The sequence below is a fragment of the Syngnathus leptorhynchus genome, chromosome 14 (genome assembly GCF_054491065.1).
Source record: "Syngnathus leptorhynchus isolate UIUO chromosome 14, UIUO_Slep, whole genome shotgun sequence".
NCBI lineage: Eukaryota > Metazoa > Chordata > Actinopteri > Syngnathiformes > Syngnathidae > Syngnathus > Syngnathus leptorhynchus.
Genome location: NC_141208.1, coordinates 1962297 through 1980572, shown reverse-complemented (window position 1 = coordinate 1980572; position 18276 = coordinate 1962297). Strand labels below are relative to the sequence as shown.

At 45.8% G+C, this 18276-nt stretch overlaps 7 protein-coding genes across 11 annotated transcripts; 2 read left to right on the top strand and 5 right to left on the bottom strand.

The window, feature by feature from the left end:
* Positions 1–199: 199 nt before the first annotated feature.
* Positions 200–4078, bottom strand: ndc1 (NDC1 transmembrane nucleoporin). Its single transcript, XM_085929651.1, has 18 exons — positions 3942–4078; positions 3410–3530; positions 3241–3342; positions 2988–3162; positions 2798–2924; positions 2625–2733; positions 2470–2521; positions 2266–2398; positions 2082–2174; positions 1927–2008; positions 1697–1864; positions 1347–1598; positions 1165–1277; positions 1009–1059; positions 873–936; positions 699–799; positions 456–616; positions 200–383 (listed from the first exon to the last, which is right to left on the bottom strand). The coding sequence occupies exons 1-18, from the start codon at positions 3978–3980 to the stop codon at positions 320–322; spliced, it is 2007 nt and encodes a 668-aa protein (XP_085785777.1). The 5' UTR covers positions 3981–4078; the 3' UTR covers positions 200–319.
* A 206-nt stretch (positions 4079–4284) lies between these two features.
* LOC147045888 (uncharacterized) lies at positions 4285–5251 on the bottom strand. Its single transcript, XM_085930048.1, has one exon. The coding sequence runs from the start codon at positions 5102–5104 to the stop codon at positions 4376–4378; it is 729 nt and encodes a 242-aa protein (XP_085786174.1). The 5' UTR covers positions 5105–5251; the 3' UTR covers positions 4285–4375.
* Positions 5252–5526: 275 nt separating this feature from the next.
* Positions 5527–9655, bottom strand: yipf1 (Yip1 domain family, member 1). 4 transcript variants are annotated; one of them, XM_085930045.1, is made up of 10 exons: positions 9492–9655; positions 8497–8610; positions 8220–8362; positions 8041–8121; positions 7808–7895; positions 7613–7729; positions 7366–7532; positions 7068–7250; positions 6768–6868; positions 5527–6593 (listed from the first exon to the last, which is right to left on the bottom strand). In XM_085930045.1, exons 2-9 carry the CDS (start codon positions 8528–8530, stop codon positions 6782–6784), a joined length of 900 nt encoding a protein of 299 aa, XP_085786171.1. In that variant the 5' UTR covers positions 8531–8610; positions 9492–9655; the 3' UTR covers positions 5527–6593; positions 6768–6781. The 4 variants fall into 4 exon arrangements, with proteins under 4 accessions (XP_085786171.1, XP_085786170.1, XP_085786173.1 ...); XM_085930044.1 differs by lacking the exon at positions 9492–9655 and adding an exon at positions 8843–8948; XM_085930047.1 differs by lacking the exon at positions 9492–9655 and adding an exon at positions 8889–8908.
* lrrc42 (leucine rich repeat containing 42) lies at positions 9319–11907 on the top strand. 2 transcript variants are annotated; one of them, XM_085930041.1, is made up of 8 exons: positions 9319–9595; positions 9707–9873; positions 9941–10072; positions 10145–10266; positions 10401–10486; positions 10557–10670; positions 10736–10820; positions 10898–11907. In XM_085930041.1, exons 1-8 carry the CDS (start codon positions 9467–9469, stop codon positions 11173–11175), a joined length of 1113 nt encoding a protein of 370 aa, XP_085786167.1. In that variant the 5' UTR covers positions 9319–9466; the 3' UTR covers positions 11176–11907. The 2 variants fall into 2 exon arrangements, with proteins under 2 accessions (XP_085786167.1, XP_085786166.1); XM_085930040.1 differs by having other exon boundaries at positions 9319–9873.
* tmem59 (transmembrane protein 59) lies at positions 11657–14576 on the bottom strand. Its single transcript, XM_085930042.1, has 8 exons — positions 14342–14576; positions 14115–14220; positions 13722–13816; positions 13136–13288; positions 13019–13061; positions 12825–12945; positions 12468–12585; positions 11657–12198 (listed from the first exon to the last, which is right to left on the bottom strand). The coding sequence occupies exons 1-8, from the start codon at positions 14489–14491 to the stop codon at positions 12040–12042; spliced, it is 945 nt and encodes a 314-aa protein (XP_085786168.1). The 5' UTR covers positions 14492–14576; the 3' UTR covers positions 11657–12039.
* A 202-nt stretch (positions 14577–14778) lies between these two features.
* On the top strand, positions 14779–16100 carry tceanc2 (transcription elongation factor A (SII) N-terminal and central domain containing 2). Its single transcript, XM_085930049.1, has 4 exons — positions 14779–15093; positions 15182–15323; positions 15447–15640; positions 15788–16100. Exons 1-4 carry the CDS (start codon positions 14995–14997, stop codon positions 15974–15976), a joined length of 624 nt encoding a protein of 207 aa, XP_085786175.1. The 5' UTR covers positions 14779–14994; the 3' UTR covers positions 15977–16100.
* A 107-nt stretch (positions 16101–16207) lies between these two features.
* cdcp2 (CUB domain containing protein 2) lies at positions 16208–18182 on the bottom strand. The gene is made up of 5 exons (XM_085930276.1): positions 18116–18182; positions 17622–17969; positions 17215–17556; positions 16767–17123; positions 16208–16695 (listed from the first exon to the last, which is right to left on the bottom strand). Exons 1-5 carry the CDS (start codon positions 18180–18182, stop codon positions 16208–16210), a joined length of 1602 nt encoding a protein of 533 aa, XP_085786402.1.
* Positions 18183–18276: the final 94 nt, after the last annotated feature.

Genomic DNA, 18276 nt, shown 5'->3' with positions numbered 1-18276 from the left:
GTTTGAGTTCAGGAGATTTGTTTCTAAAATTGCTGTGGAAGAACAAGCCCCATTAAAACATTCCCGAATAAACACAAACGTCTCTCACCTCGATACGCTCTTCCATCTCTGAGAGTCGCGCTTCTCTTCCACTGCAAAGAGCAACTTTGACCCAGTTCTCTGCTTCCATTATTCAAATTTGCATTGAGAACCGGAGATGTTTTTTTTCCCACTTTTATTTAAACAAACTAGTATGTACAAACAGGCGTCTGACCTGTGATAAAATAAAAGCAAAACACGTGCTCCATATCAGCATAATGCAAAAATTTGTATCTTAAAGTTATTCCTTGTAGTGCAGGAAAAGCTGCAGCCTCTTGCGGTGCTCTGCGGACATATGCACAGCACTGCAGGGGTGCAAAAATCAAACGTTAGCATGTATGACGGAAGACTGTAGCGCTGACATAAAAGCCACTCACTTGAGGTGATCGCCAAAAGTGGTGGTGATTCTGTAGATGGCCGTCTTGAGCGCGGCCCTGAGAGCGAAGCGCAGAGTCTTGTAAGTGGGCTCGCCCATGCCACCCGCCGTCCGCACGGGCTTGGTGGAGGCGTGCGGCAGCTTGAAGTGTCGGTCCACTGCCTGTGGACAAACCGCACCATTATTTCAAGATATTCCTGCAATAAAAATGCTGCTCGCCTCGTAGGTGGAGTATAAATCTGACCTCTTGCAGGAGCAGCATAGTGCTAAGGATGCTGGATAAGGAAGTCTGAACCACGCCAAAGTGGTCCTCTGTGAAGGAGGCTTGGACCAAGTAGGATAATCCTGGAAAGCACTCAGTTGGTTAACGCAAAGTATTGAACAGGAAGTGACATTAGTTTTTTTGGGGGAGGTTTACCCTCCAAGGCCCAAATGTGGGCTTGGCTGTCGGCAAACAGTGCTTCACTGGAGGCTTCTGGAAGCTGCGAAATAAGAGAAAACGTTGAGCATTTGCGTGAAAAGCGCTGGCGTGATACTGGAGGCAGTGAGCTCACCTTGTTGAACAAATACGCAATCAGCACACGCTTGGACAGGAAGCTTTTAACCTGGATGGGGTAGAGTTCATGTTTAAATAAGGAAACCTTGAATATTTAATAATTATATATCTCCCCCCCCCCACAATTTGTATGCAGTACCTACTAAGTATGTACCTGTTCTTTCCTGTTGTAGAGGAACTGGGTCAAAGGACTGGGTTGATAGCCAACCTGCTTGGGACTGGGCAGCAGGACGGGGGACGACACGGGGCTGCCGCTGGAGTGGGAATCTGTACGGAGACGGTGGCCAAATGACTACAAAGTTGACCGTTGGCTCCCATCTGCACATGTCCCTTTACCTGAGGTGGACCACAGTTTGGGGGCCCTCCTCATAACATGGGGGCTCTGCACAGAGCCGTACCACGGCGAGCCCTGGTATACAGACGCCGTGAGACGCCGTAGGGCGGGCGAGGCAAAAAGGTTGTCCTGCTGGGGCGGGGTGAACGGCGCCGTCATGGGGCTCGCCCCGTTGCGGGCAAAGACGGAATCTGGAGTTTTGATCGAGACGTTTCTGGCCCTTGGACTCATCAGATCTTCCGCACTAGAGGTTACTTTAAGTTTAAAAAGATTGGAAGAAATGTTTAGATGACCACGCCCAAAGAAAAGACAACCCGTCATTGAAGTAACTTCAGCGCATGCGACCATTTACCCGAAGATGAGTCCGACGAGGACTTCGGTTCGCCGCTTCCCGGAGGAAGCGACTTGGTCCTGCCGTTGGTGGCCACGCGGTCGTGGTACGTGACCAGACGCTGGGTCAGGTCTGCCAGAAGCAACTGACACTCCTTGCTGATGGCGATCCAGTTATGAGGATGTCCACCTGATGGAGAGGCGTCGCCCATTTTAATCACTCGACAAACACTTCAACACGCAGAAACAAACCTGGCTGACTGAGGCTGAACACCTCGCTGCGTCGCGATGGCGAGTGCTGAGAGAGCAAAGCCAAGTCCTGCAGGGCTAGGAACTGCCGGGCGGAGAGATTTCAAGTCAACTTGCAAATGTGCCAAAATGCCTTAGGACGAAAGCTGATGGACTACCTTTAAAATAGCTGGCGATGGGTCAGAAAGAACTCTTGGAAGACACTGGTGGACTTCCTCAGTGAACGATGACTGTACTGGGAAACTGTAGCCCTGAATGAAATGAGAAATGTAAAATGTGAACCTTGTCATTTTCCTGCTTAATCATGGCACAACATACATGGAACTGTAATTACACACACACCTCCGTGATAAATATCCTGAAGAGGAGCAAGGATGTGTACCAGGGGAAGAGCAGGAAGGTGGCGCTGGTCCACAGGTGGTAGAGTAGGGACAAGTCCACGAGCCCACTGATGGTGTCCAGACGGTGAGTGGAACTGAAAGGTGGGGGTTACTTGTGAATATTGATACACACGTGTGAGGGAGGATGTTCACAAAATGCACTGACCTGTTTAAGTGAAGGTTAAACATTTTACAGAGCCACTCTCTTGGGATGTAACCTGTCAAAGAAAGACTTTGTTTTATTTCAGAATGAACGAGGTTAATTTTATTATTCAGGGAATTGAATTTGTGCACTCACAAGCAAGAAGAAAAAAAACATACCCAAAAAGAAATAGATGAGAATGTAGTTCCTGATAGAGTAAAGAGCTTGAGCGGCACTGTTCTTCACCACCAGCGGCAGGGCACCCTTAAAGCGAAGGTACTTGTATTGCTGAGGAGAAAAGGGAGGATTCAAAAAGTGACTCACTCATAGACATGTCCAATGACACACGTACCTGAACTGTGTGGAAAGACACATAGTTCATGTTATGGATGACGCCAAAAAGGTTGTGAGAGAAACCCACGAAAGCGCCCGCCAGCAAAAGGATGAGTTGGTACTCATTCAGACACACCCGAGGAGGACTGCAAGACAAGTTATCTGTTAGCGATGAGCTACTCTCAAGCGCTGCGGAAAGGTAGACTTACACGTCTTGGAGGCTGCAAGGGTAGGTCAGCATCTCGTAGCGGCCCCCAATGGCGATGGCGGCGCACCAGGCCACGATAACGCCCAGGGCGCAGTGGAGCAGGGAGTTGGCCACGTGACGTGGGTGCAGCAGCTGACCCAACAGCGCAATTTTGGAGCAGGCCACGGTGGGGATGACTAAGCAGAACAAAGATTGACAACATCAATCACAAGGAAAATATTTCATTCACACCATCTGATTTGAACCTCACTGACCTGAATAATATTCAAAGATGAGGAAGCCCACCATGATGGTGACGCTGCACAGCAGGACAAAGGACAAAAAGGCACTGGCGCTTGTGATGACGGTCAAACATTCTGTAAGATAATTTGATGATGATTTGATAAGAATGCTCAATACAAACACAAACGGTGATTGACTAACCTGATAGGGTCTGGATTGGAGAAAGAAGGCTGAATCTGCTGAGGATGACAAAAACTGCTGTAGTGGGTGGCAACAACAAGACGCCCCAAACCATGCTGGCTGCAGCCCTCCAGCAAATCACCTAAAAATAGGGTGGTAAGATTTTCCTATTATATTATTGATTCATAATGATCTTCCCAAAATGGTCTTTCTCGGTTTTTCTTTTTTCGACCAGGGGATGTTGATGATTTTGTTTACTATGTGCCTGTAAATTTCTAGATTCTTTTATGGGAGTTATAAATAAACTAGACAACTTTATGATGCCACATTTGCACACTTCTTTTCCTAGGCAAAGCCGTCAATGTCTGTCCTGCTTATATTAAATTACTGTAAAGGAAGAAGGGAGAAAACACAGAATAATTCATGTGGAGGTTCAACTCGTCTTGCTCTCGTAAAGTGACACACAGGAGTTGCTGCTACAGGCTAGCATGCTAGCTAACGCCTGTCTTTTCAGAATACAAAAGTCAGGCTTTTATATGACACAAAGACTCACCTTGCGGACAAACCAACAACTTTGATCCGCAGAAAACATAGCGAAAAGAAAATGTTATTTCTTCTTTCTTCGTCAAAACTTCCAGGTTGTCATCATGCCGCGCCACTTTCGTTTAAAGGACCTCCGGAAGGACCCACGCTCCACGGGGGTCTCCATATACATGCCTGTTTCAAAATGACTTAAAAGCCTGTCATGTCCTGAATTTATTATTTTTCTCAATTCATTATTTGAATTATTTATTTTAAGAATGTCTGTCACATGTACGGACTATGAGGCGTTTTAAATCATTGACTTAATTCTAGACAATGACACTTACGTAGGAATTAGTTGTAAATGCCTTTAATTTCCAACACCAGAAGCTTGTGGTTTATAGACAAAACGCATTCCTGGATGGACAATATCTTGCTACTATAAATTAATAGACTACTTATGAATTAGTTGTGAATCCCTTTACTTTCATCACGCATAAAAGACTTATCCTGATGATAAGTGGTAAAACTGGGTCTATCCAATGCTGTCTTTGAATCGTCAATCTTGGTCTCAAAGGCGTTGACGGGTAGTTTTTGGGACGCACTGATGGACATGTCCGTCTGAACGGCCTTCTGAGTAAATGTGGGTTTCTGCCCGGGCTTGAACGCGATGGCGGGCAAGGCCTGCTGCTCCCGCTGAACCCTCTTGTCCTCCCACAGCTTGAGCAAACGCCGCTGGTTGTTGGTCATATCCTTGAGGTTCTGCTGCAAAGATTGGACTTGCTCCTCCAGCAGCGTCTTGGACGTGACGGCGTTGGCCAGCTCGGATGTCAGTTCATCCACAGTCAGACCCAGCTTCGCCGCCTTCTCTATCAAAGCGTCGCACTCACGTTCCTTCTCATGCAGGTCGTCGATTATGTCCTTGGTCGTCTTGCTGAGGAACTTGGGACTGCACTCCAGGCCGATATCCGTACGCAGTGTCTTGACTTGCTTCCTCAGCTCCTTGTTGTCTACGAGCAAGGTCTTGAACTTCTGCTTCAGGGCCTCAGTGGAGCGAAGCCTGGACTCATACTGCCGAAGTCTTTCCCGCAGGATGCCTTCTCGGTGGACAGCGTCGTCCCTTTCCTTTCTGGATTTTTCCAGGAGTCTTAAGGTCTCGAACTTGGATGCTCGGTCACCTTTGGCAGTGGCCATCTTACAGCAAATCAAAATCAAGCAAGTGCAAAATTCTTTTTAGAAAGTCGTTGTTTCCGTCCGCACGAAAACTATTTGAGTGGCTATTTGCGAGCCCGACACTGAGGCAGGTGACATCGCACTCACGGGGTTAGTGCCGAGCTCACGTGTGTAACTCAAAGCTGGTGGCTAGGATGACCAGTAACCAGGCCGCCAACTTCCCCCCACACACACACACACACACACACTGATGATGTTTCCAGTGACACCATTCTTTTCCCATTTGTCTAATGAAGCCCATAAACAGACAATCATTCAAGTCGACTGAATGCTTGACATTCTTCTACAAAGGACGCAACCGTGCTAAGATTTAAGTGTTTTCTCAAAAAATGCAAATTAATGACTGGATTCTTGCACATTATAGCTGATTAAATAAAAAGGAGTCCTTAAGATGGTGTTCATATTGACTTAGTGTTTATTTAAACTGACTGCCCAAATCACTCGTACCTGAAATAGGATAAGTTACAATGACGGAAGGTTTTTTTGTTTTTGTTTTTTAATAAATTTAATATTTCCATCAGCAAGTCCATACATTTTTAATCAAATGTGGCTTGTCAATCACCAAAAATGAATTAGTAAATAAAAGATGCAACATTTGTGGAATTTTACAAGGGCTTTATGTGCGAATATGTATTAGGGCCACACTGAGAAGAAAAAAAAAAAAAAAAGTGTTGCAAGAACAAAGTTGTTATAGTCAAAAAATGACTATATATATATATATATATATATATATATATATATATATATATATATATATATATATATATATATATATAGAAATAATGCAAGAATTAAGTTGACTCGAGAATAAAGTTGCATTTTCAAGAAAAAAGTACTAATTCACAATATTATAGCATTACACGGAGAAAGTTGTCATTCAATAAAAATCTAATATTACGAGTTCTCTTGGAAAATCAGATCCTCATTCTCAATAAATTATAACCTTGTTTCTCATAATACTACAAACCTATTCTTGTAAAATGACATTCCTGTTCTTTGACAACTGTCAAGACTTTTTGCTACATTACAGTTCCCCTTCATAAATTCATGACTTATAATTAACTGATTTTATATTTGTTTGTCGCTGCTTCAGTGTGACACTAATAGCTTCCATACATTTGTCGACATGATGATATTTTAAGAGCAGTAAATCAAATTTAAGACATCCGTTCAGTATGAACGGACTGTCCGAATCCCACTACCACAATATGCAATAAACGGTATCCAAAATGTCATCGATGCTGTTCCAAACACCATTAAGATTGCTCGTGTTTTGGCGATAAATAGAAACCCAGAGCACCACGTCTTGCCCATCCCGTTACAAAGAACATACTTGGCAGCGGTGCACCAAGCGTACCCCCTACAGTAGGTTAGGAGGTGAAATCCACACAGCCCTCGACTTCATCGCCGCACGGCAACCCGATTCTCTCTAGTAAGGCAACAGGAGACGCTGCAGTTTGGGAGAGGGGGGGGAGAGGACAAGGTTGACACTTGCGTTGGCGAGGAGAAATCATGTCGAGGGAAGTGCGGTGTCGAGTGTTGTCCTCATTCGAACATGAAGAGGTGAAATAGTAGGCCACGGGGCATGAAAGAAGGGTAATTAAAAAAAAAGGAAATTGTGTACCTTCTAACAACTCCTCATGTCGTGTGCGGGTGGAGCATTGGTTTCGTCGAAAGATTGGTGGCGGGCGGTGGCAACAGTTCCGCTTTGCTGAAGAAATACATCTAAAATGGAGAACAAAAACGACGTAAACAGCAGCTCAACCATGCAGATATTAGAATCAACCTCACAGATCAAGTAAGCCAAAGTAAAAGGTCATGTGACACCCGCTAGCTAGCTAGTCACTACGTAGCTACAGCTAATGTGAAGGGAGAAAAAAAAAAAAAAAACGTTGAATGACGTTCACTGTATGTGCGCGTTTACTTTGCAGCCAACGGCGAGCAGGGCGTTGAGTATCACGACGGCAGACATGACTCCCGCGATCACTTTGGGCTTGTCGTCGCGGACGGCGGGCCAGAAGGTGGTGACCAGGACAGAGCCCGATAGGCAGAGCGCCACCACGATGGTGAGCCACCGCAGCCACTCGAACGGGATTATCCACAGAACCTTGTGTGGGCAATGAGAACAACTTAACAAATATGATCTGAGGGAGAAAATGGGGCACATTTGCAAAAGACTTTGATTTGTCTGTCCTGCGACTGATTATAGACGCGAAACTCACCACTGCAGGAATGTATATGGAAAGCGAATATCCATACACACAAACAATCTCAATGAAGGAATAAGAGACCAAGTTCATGATCTTGTTGTTTCTCCACAGCAGAAAACCCCACACGGCGAGTGGTACCAGCCAAGCGTAGCTGAAGATGGCTGTAGCAGCTATGGTGACTGGGGTGGGGGAAAACATTTTTGGGGTCAAGCTTTGACTTTGTGGAGCCAAGTAAATAGAGTTCTTTTTTTGTGCTTACCTTTTCCAAACTCAGGTGTGTACCTGTAGCTTGGCTTGCCTAGGTTTGCCAGGAAGGTGGAGAGGTTACCACTGATGGCCATGGCAAACACAAGAGTGGTGCAGATCCAGAACGGTCCTGAGAGGAGTCATTAGGAATATCAGATCTAACGGTAAACTTATTAGTTGGAAAATAGATGTGCGTTTGCACGCTTACCGTAGAGATCGGGATTTCGGCGAAGGTACACATGGATGAAGTTCTTTCCTGGCCAAGGCAGCACAGAGCCAACAATCCTTTCCCTCACCTGAGATAAAAGTCACTTGATGGGACTCTCAAAAAATTTCAGACAGTAGAAAATCACTCAGGCTAGCTTACACCTACAGATGTTTTTGTTTAATACAAAACAACACTTTTTGTGGTTTCAGTTACAATTAAACAGTCTTACTTACATGCCGTGTGTCAACATTGAAAAACTGTTGATAGTACTCAAAAGTCCAGAAAGCTGGGCTTTTCTTCTCCCCTGAGAGAAGCTATAATGCAACATAAATCATTTAAAATGAAGCATTATTTAATTAAAATCCCCCAACAACATGATAATCATCACATAGAAATACAACCAGAATCTTGCCTCAGCTTTGTCATCTTCTTCTATGGGATCTTCATCACCACTGGGAAACGAACCACCAAGGGACTTCTGGTTTATAAAATCATCTTCGATGTTGATGGCAGTTGACTCACTAGCAGTTGCTAGCAGATTACTCTCTTCGAATTCTTAAATTGTGACATAAAAAGACAACATAGAATGCAACTACACCAAGTTGTTACCTAGAAATTCAGTGGGAACATACCACACTTGTAATACCACAATTAAGACTCAAAGGTTGACGACGAATTACGTCACCTACCTTGAAATTGAAAAGGGTCGTTGGCAGACGCCATCTATGCCAACCAGTCAGACAAGAAGTTGTTGGATTACTACTTGAGGCGAAAACAAATCCTGTGGATCTTTTCTTGGGAAGCTGAGAAGAAATTAATAACAAAACACGGTTTAGAGGGCCCTTCCATATCAATAGATAAAGAAACACGCAAACATGGAAGCGTTTCGACTTGGCTACTTGTTAGCACGTCTACACTGTAGAAACGAGAACGATACGTTATATACTCACGTTGAAACAAATAAACAGTACTTTTAAGTTGTATATGAGAAAGCTTGGAGCACAATTTGACCAGAAAAGTAAATAAAATGCTCACTTTAACCATGCACGATACAAAAATCGTGTCACAGCCGCTAGCTTACGTTGACGGAAGCAGGATCCGGATGTGTAAGCTTTGTAAACAGACAAACTTCCTGTTAGCGGTTTTGCAAAATAATATTTACCTTATTTCAATCGTTAATAAAAATCAGATTAAATGAAAGGCTACGAAAATACAATTTGGGGATAAAAATACTCCTATTTCTTGTGATTATTTCCCTTATGTTTGTTTTGTAGTCGATGGCCTTTATTTTGACACCATACTTTTGAACCAGACATCTGGGTGAATTTTCAAAAGAAAAGGTAATTCAAGTAAAGAAAATCAAATTGAATTAAAAAACCATCGATAGTCCAACTATGGCATATTTAATTACGTTTTTGACGGCAAAGAAAGATTGTGTCGTCTTTCACGTGTGCTCGTGATAAAACTGTGATGTTTCGCTTCGCAGAGCTTTTATTTTGACAGCACAAAAGCAAAACACTTATAGCCCAGTCAATTCGAATGTCGGCTCTGCCACCAAACTGTGATCTTTTTTTATTTGATTTTATTGGACAGCATTTCTTATTTTATTGGACAGAAACACATATTAACTTGATGGTGTTGTGAAGGTCGACACAAACGATGGACGCCAGTAGCGTGTACGTACGAGAAAGAGGCCACCTGCGTCGTGTCAGCGACATCATGCTCTGGAGGCCGGTGATGGCCTCCTCCACGTCTGCGTCTTCTTCCTGTCGGCGAACCAACCCGCTGGTACTTCGGAAGGAGCACTTCGTGTCCACGTACAACGCGGAGGGCAGCCTGCGCTACAGCAGCAAGTCTCTATTTGACATCACGCTGCTCTTTGTGGTGTGCAACGTGCAGCACGTGGACTCGCTGGTGGGCTTCCCGGAACAGATCGGGGACAGGCTGTTCGCGGCCGCGAAGGACAATCGCGTATTTCTCAACCACGAAGTCTCCCCCAAAGTTCTGCAGCTCTTCGGCGACGCCTATGGCGACACGGTGCTCGGTTCCCTCTGCCTCAGGAACAGGTCGGTTTGTGTCGATAAGATTATTCATGGTGGATGAAGTTTGTGATGTGATCCTTGTGTGCCTCAGGTTTCCTCTACTTAGCGAGCGTATGGCTGACATCAAGACCTTCCACAGTTTGAAACGTTTGGACCTGTTCGGCTGCCGACTGGGCGACGAGCACGAGATATTCCAGCACCTGACGTCGGCCTCACTCGCGAGGTGATAAACTGCCTTAGGGTCAAGACTCGCTGTGGCCATAATTTTGCTTTTCGGCCTTCTCTCCTCTTGTAGATGCTTGACACAGCTCTTCATCGGTGGCAACGGCCTATCGGACGATGGCCTGCGGCGACTGATGGCGCCTGTGAGAATAATGAAGAAAGGACTGGACTGTCTTCAGGTCCTGGATGTTTCAAGTAAGTTGCCATTGTTCCCATTTTGAGAGGGAAGAATGGAAATAACTAGTTGCATTACGTTGTCATTTTGGGGTCGCCATTTCAGGTTTTCCACTCGGTATAAATCTTGATTTGCAATTATCTCTGTAATCCAGATAACCCCATTTCTGAGAGGGCTATCCGCTACCTGAAGTGCCTTCCCAAGCTTGAAAAACTGGATGCATCTGGCACCAGCATGAAGGTGCTTGAGGGCACACTTAGTTTGTATTAGCGCTTCGCTTAAACAAAAAAAATAATTTTGTCCTTTGCAGTTTAGCGCAAGACTTAATTCCTGCACGTGGGAGCTGCTGGGCCTGACTTATTCCGAAAAGGCGCTGGATGTCTTTGACCACTCAGAATGTAAAACACAAGGATGGGCAGAACAGGTAATACGGTTAACGTTTTTTTGTGAATTGTTGTTTGACCGATATTTCCTATCCAAATGTGTAAGGTTGTAAATCAGTGGGAAACCAGTGGAGCGCAAATGTCGAAACAGAAGAAACTCGATGAGTCCAGAATATCAGCGCTTCGCTTTTGTAAGTGTTTATTCCTCCATTTTGCTTTCAATGATCAGTGCAAAAAAAAACACCATTATTAATTTTACATTTTGCAGTCGGCAGGCAAAAGTTTGTCCAAGAGGTGTTGAACTCTGCACCGTTGTGTCGCGATGAAGCTGCGACACCTGAGAAGCTACATCTGCATTTCTACAAGCCTCCAGCGGGTAGCATCGCAGACGGCGCCTCCTCTGACAGAACTTGCCAGATCGCAACGGGAAAAAGGAAGCGGATGTCGGAAAAGTGCGCCGACGGTTTGACAGCTAGTCCGTCGACAAAACGCGCCTCCTCGTCGGTGTTGACGCCTGACGACGTGGATTTGTTGAACCTATACTGAAATACATCGTCGCTAAGACTTTACAGTTGTTTTATTCAGTTATGTTTTATCCATCCATCCATTATCTGTACCGCTTGTCCCCACGGGCGGGCTGGAGCCTATCCCAGCAGTCATCGGGCAGTAGGCGGGGGACACCCTGAACCGGTTGTCAGCCAATCGCAGGGCACACAGAGACGAACAACCATTCGCACTCGCACTCACACCTAGGGACAATTTGAAGTGCTCAATCGGCCTACCAAGCATGTTTTTGGGATGTGGGAGGAAACCGGAGTGCCTCAAGAATACCCACACGGACACGGGAAGAACATGAAAACTCCACACAGGGAGGGCCGGAGGTGGAATCGAACCCTCCTAACTGTGAGGCGGTCGTGCTAAGCCACATGTTATGTTTTAGAAATAAAGTTATTTCGTACAGTTCATGTTATTTTGTTCCGTTCATCTTCACCCGTTTTGTTGAGAATAGAAGGACCCACAGTCACTGTTGGATTCAGAAAGAGCAAATGATTTTATTGTTAAGAGCTGTCACGTACAGTTTATGGCAATGGGACAACAAGAACCAGCCAGGTGAGCGACTTTAGCTTATCGCATTTCATTTATCATTTTGTTGAAACATCGAGTGCCAGGATGCAATCAACTCAAAAGAAGTCACAGTTTTTAATAAAATAAGCACAGCCACCAAATGCAAAAAAAAAAAAAAATAGATGGCGGTTTGTATTAGCATTGCAGTACCCATCATACGACCCGTTTAAAAAGCACCGAAAGGGGCGTAAGGAATCAATTTTAGAAACATTTGACAAAGTTTCTTAATGGGACCACAAGTGGATTTAAAAGTTTTTACATCACCACACTCATTAAGGGTTTTTTTTAGACATCAGACTGGCCAAGGTTCACTTTTGGAGGAAGAGGCCCCGCCTCCTCGCCATCTTGTTGACCTTTGGAGGTGATGACGAGCAGGGAGGATGCCGGGTACGGAAGCAGCTTCTGCGTCGACAAGCAATCCCTGTCGCCGTAGATGCTCAATTTCTGAAATCAAATGTCAAATTATTATTTTGATGTTGTTCTCCTTTCAAAATGCCAACGCATTTACTGCTATTTGTCAACGGGAATGCAAACTTTTACCGCTACATAGAGAAGACACATTTTCAGAGGCCAGCAAAGATGGAAAATGATATGAAACGCCCGTAAATTAAGTCACAAAACAAATGAAACTCCAAAATAACCACAATATCTAGTGTGTCATTGCTCTGTTAAAAGTAACAAGAGTTATCCCCAAAGGTCTCAGAGCAACTGACCTCAGCCGGCACATACTGGTCCACGGCGGTGGCCACGGTGGCACAGCAGATCCAGACGAGGACCAGCACAGACAGTACCAGGGTGGTGGTGAGAATCCAGCCTGGCAGCCAAGGGTTCCTGAGGAGCAAATGTTTCAACCTCTGCTTTAGTGTCCTTTCAGGCCATTTAGAAAACAAATGTCTTTTCATAAGAGTTCATTCATTTTGTGTTCCTATATCTTCATATGATTTTGCCTCCAAGTGCAGCCTTCCCCGCTTGACTTGGATGTTCGTTCCGAGAATGCGCCCAAAAAAAAAAAAAGGTTGTCGTTGAGGTGCATTTGATATAAGTAATAGTATACAAGTGTGTTCTTAAACCTTGAGAGGCAGTTGAAAAAGTTGTAATTGTAGTAGCTGCGGTCGGCACTCATGTCGCGATCCCTCTCTTGGATGAGCGTGCGCTGGTAGTCTTTGTAAACTGGGCTATTCACATCAGAGACTTGAAAGGAGACCAAAAAAAAAAACATCACATAAAAGTAAGACTCTTTTGTTTCTTGAAAATGAGAGCTTACACGCCTGTACGTCTTCGGCGTCATCTTCTTTCTCAGATTCAAACTGAGAGGAAAAACAGATTTGAATTAGGATTCAGCACAAGCACACAGGATCCCATATTGTCGTTTTTCACACACCTGGAAAATGACCACTTTGCCGTCATCAGCCTGGAGATAAAAGGTCCACGTATAAGTGATGAAGCCGTGCGCCTGATTCATCATGTCCTCCCAGAAGCGCCGCACAACCATCAGCGGGTAGAGCAGGTGAATCCTCGGCACCATCGCTTCAAGCTAAATGCAAGAGGCACTCAAATTCACCCATTTGTTGACGGAAGAAATTTTGTGTATGTCAGGGGGTTGACTTTCGAGTTAAGACTTAATTGTGCGTTGAAATGGAATGTAGCTCATCAAGATGCAATCTGACTGGGGAACGTGAAAGCTGGTTTGAATAGAAATAAGCCTGCCCTACCGGAAATCTTAGCATATTATCATTTGAGAATTCACCAAGAAAAGTCTAACAAATTGCAGCAGTCTCATGAATGATCTCATTTATAAACGCATTGGCGTAAAAGAATCTGTCAGCCATTTCTTTTTAAGGATGATGTGATGTAAAATGTGCTTTGAGGCGATACGAAAGTGCTTTTGAGATCAGCTACAAATTCCCTTTGTAAACATATTGATCCTGACTGGCAGTTCCATGTTAGGGCAGACATATTGTGTGCACCTGTTCATGGCGCTGCTGGGCAAAAGGAAGTTGGTTCTGGCAGCCCAGGTTGCACGCATACTGCTCGGTCACCTGCTTGTAGGCTTCGTGACAGGCTGTAAGAGAATTTTTAAGAGGGTTAAGGGTTTTTAAGAGAACCCTAAAAAAAGGATTACAAAGGGATAACAAAGGAAATGTCAAATGTCAAAATAGGAGATGCAGTCCCTTTAGTTACGTCCCATTTACCATCCACGCAACACTGTTTACAGTGCAAGCAGCAAGTGACACTCTCTGCTTCTATGTCTATAATCCCTTTGATTCAAAAGATATGTAAATTTCCTCCGACTTTGTACCCGATGAATGTAAAGCCCGGTGATATTATAAGTATAGTAAAAGTCGGACATTTTCTCTTACTTGATTGACAATTGGCTATGGTCCGATTCAAGTCTTTACTGTCACGAACAAATTGGCAAATGGAGAACAAACGGCAGCCTCGCTGACAAGCGTAGAGTTCCTCTTCCTACGAATACACACAAAACACAAATGGCCATTGAAATGCGCTATCATGACATGATATAATATCAAATAAACTGCAGGCTAAAACTTGCTTTTATCCAACTGAATCTAGCCATTTGACTCACCCGTGGATACGTGTGTAAAGTATAGGTCATTTCACAAGACCTATGGCAAGATGCCGTGCTTCCCAAAACGCTTTCGAACACGTCCGAGGACGCTGTCACCAAAGTCCCAAAGAGTCCCAAAAAGCATACGATTCCAGACGCAGTCGCCATTTCGTGTACTGCTCAAAACAAACCCCAAACAAAACAAACACAGTCGCTTCCTCTTCCACCTTAATCCGACCAAAGCCTCGCGAGAACATATCCTCCGACGAATTCTCATTGTTTACAGGCCAAGCAGTCGCTCTCGCGAGACATTCCAGAAATATTTTGATGCATTTGTAAACTCGGGAATTTTTTCTATTCATTTGTAAACTCGGGAATTGTTTCTATTCAGTACGTTTCATGCCAAGATTATTTTGAGAAGATATGACGAATCGTGAATCAAAGATTCTGATTGATAAAATAAAAAAGAGCTACAACCTAAACAGCATAAAAATGTGAAAATCGGTGACGTTCATTGTCATTTCCTGCGCGCCCGTTGAATGGGTTAAATTTTCCGATAACATAAAATGCAACGTCGGTAGCACTGTGCTGCTAGCTACGGCTAGCCTTAGCAGCAAATGTTTTTATTCTGTTCCAACCTCATGTGAACATTTTGTCAAGCTACTCTTAAAATGGACAAGTTTGTGGTGCGGCTACCTAAAGGAGAGAGGCCCAAAACGTCGAGGAGTACTGAGAAGAATTACAAGCAAACCACCATAGAATCCTTACGAGTGGGTTATTTTGTTGTTGTTTTTCTGCATGCATGCTATCCTTGAATGCAACCCAAACATGAGCAACCTAATAATACTTTATCTACAGAGGGTGGTCGTCATTGAGGACATATTGCGCTATAAATCCACACTGGAGCTGCCAGGACAGAGCAGGGACAACATGCTGAGTGCCTTGGACGCTTTGAGCAAGAAGATGCCGTCCAAGGAGGTGCTGAAGTCAACCAAAATAGGTAACGTTATGCAAAACATTGTAGAGGGACTTGCAAACAAACATGCACTTCAGTTGTCTTCCATGATGACACGGCGAGATTTATTTAAAGTCTTGACTAAACTCTTCTCTTTGCCTTCCACAGGTCACACCGTCAACAAATTGCGGAAGCACCGGGAGCCTGAAGTGAGCTTGGCGGCTTCCGGGGTATACACTGCCTGGAGGACGTTTGTGGAGGAGAATTCCAATAAGCCGTCCATCGAAGTGCGTTCAGACAAACAATCGGAAGGCCTTAGGAGCAATGCCAGGAGACTTCTGGCTGAAGCACTGGAGCTCAAGGTGAGTGCTGGTGTAGTCAGATGGGCATCATCTTCTGAGGTGGTGCATCAATTTTTCTCCTCCATCTTCGCCAACCACGTGGCGCAACTACACTGTTAACTGAGCATTTGTTTCTTTTTTGTATGTATTTCCACTCTTGCTTGCCAGGAGGACTGTGGCCTGGTGGACAACACCGAGAGAGAAGTGTTCCACCAGAGCGGTCGCCTTGTCAGCGGCTCGTACCGGAGGACGGTGCGAACGCTGGTGTTCGCCTTCAAACGGCAGCCTGAGCTCAGAGCTAAGCTAAAGCGGGATCATGCCTCGGTTGCCCAGCTGGTGTCCAAATATAAGCGATAAGCTTTTTCTGTTGTGTTGAATGTAAATATGCAATTTATGATTGGTGATGTCTTTTTTTATTCTTAATGATGCTTTGCTTTTATACTGTATTGAAAGTGTGAATTAAAAAAGAAACATTCACACATTTGGAGGGGATCCTGGTGGTATACATTGTTACAAAAAGACTGAGACAATTTTGTTATTTTTTTTCATCCAGTGTTTACACCCAACGTTAGGAGCGAGCACAGGCCGCTAAAGCAACACGAGCCAGACGATGGCGATCACCATGAGGATGACAGCCAGGACGCAGATACTAATGAAGACGATATCGCTAAGGTCGTGGGGCTCCACGTCGGCGCGCCCCAGCCCGCCCCCTCCGGCGGCAGCCTCGCCATTCACGGCTTCCCGCTCGAGCCGGCGCTCCTCGGCCGAGACGATGGACGCCGAGGCCACCTTGCGCATGGCGTCGCACTGCACTTTGTACTCCTGCACGTTGCGCCGCTCGCCGTCAGAAAAGTCAATGTAGAGTTTGTTGACCAGCATGGTGACGTTACGGTGCTTCTGGCTGGCCGTGCCGCAGTTGACGAACTGGGCGAGGATCTTGTAAGAGGTGGCCGTCAGCTGGGCGGTGCACGTTGGGTTGCCTAGGTAGATGCGCTCGCGGTCCAACTGGGGTAACGAGTGCTGGGGTATTAAGATGGTGAACTCTGACCTGGTGCAACTCACATTGACGGGCACCACTACGGAAGGCCATGATACAACATGATACAAAAAATAGACACTACGTATTTAGGTAGCCAGTCAATCATACCTCCGAGATAAGAAGCAGTGAAGCCTCTGTGCGCCTCGTCCCTGTCGGTGCTCAGCACCACCAGCATCTTGTTGCCCCGGGAGACGAGCGACGACGGCCTCTCGGCGCCGCACCAGCGTCCGAGCAGCGCGTCTGCCGACTGCCGCTCCCCGTCGTACACGGCCACCCAGTCGTAGTCGCAGGCGTCCGTGAGGCTGTTGCGGCCTTCCAGGTCCATGACTGGGAAGAAGAGCTTAATGCGGTAGCCGGCCGCCAATGATATGCTCCAGTGGCAGTTGATGTTGTTTGGATAGATCTGCGGGAAATTTGGGCTGCTGAAGTTGCCGCGCACGTCCGAAAGCACTTGTTGGCATTCGCCTGATGGGAGACGAGTTGTTCAAACATTTAAGGCAGAGATTGCGTCCCGTCTGGGGAGCACACATTTCGGAATAGCTACAAAATGACCTACCTGAGTAGTAATAGGCCTTGAAGCCCCGTCCCCCGATGTTAAAGTCAGATTTGAAGACGATCAGCAGTTGGCTGGCGGTGGTGACGGTGGCGGGAGGCTTGTTGGCCCCGCAGTACGTACCCAGGTGGCGGTGGGCCACCGTGGGGCCGTCGAACAGGGCCACGTAGTCAAAGTGGCACCCTTCATTGTTTTCCATTTGGAAATCCAAGAAGAGAAGCGTGACGGCGCTGCTGTTGGAGACGTGGATGAACCACGTGCAGTCGGCGTCGTTGCTATACTCCGCGGGGTAACCCGGGCTGGAGATGACGCCCGAAAGACCTGTAAGCACTCCGCCGCACATATCTGCACGGAAAAAAAAACAGTCCACTTCAATAAAGAGTCAAATTCTTGAACTGTCACTGACATACCTTTCCTGTAGCCCAAACTGAAACCCCTGTTCGCCACGTGACGGTCCGAGCGGAAGATGACCGACATGACGTTCCAGGACGAAGTGAAGGCCGGCGGGGGGGCGTTGCCACAAAAGGTACCCAGAAGGTTGCCCTCATCGCCGGCTACACCGTTATAGATCTTGACGTGGTCGTAGGCGCAGCTGGAGTGGTACTCCAGTTCAAAGTGTTGGAAGGTGAGTAGCACCGAGGAACCTTCCGGCACAACAATGAGCCAGGAGCAGAGGATGTTGTACGGGTAAAGACCCGGGAAGTTTGGACTGGACAGGTTGCCGGACGACGCAGAGAGGATGCCGCCGCATTTAACACCTTCAAAGATCAAATTAACCCAGAGTATATAGTTTTCATTTTTGTGCATCTAACCTCCGAATTTATCTTCCACATCAAAATCCTAAAGCGGCACATGCAGGTGCAACCTTGTAGAACGTGTGTGCAAGCTGTGATAACAAACTCACCTTTTTGATCCGCCGCTGTGTCGACAAGCAGCATGAAATAAACAAACAGAGCCACCCGGAGCGTCATCTTCGCCGACGCAGACTTTTTGTCTCAGGTCAAGTCAGCATTGGTTTAAAAAACACGACGACGGCAGCAGAAGCAGAAGGAGTCGCATGATGAT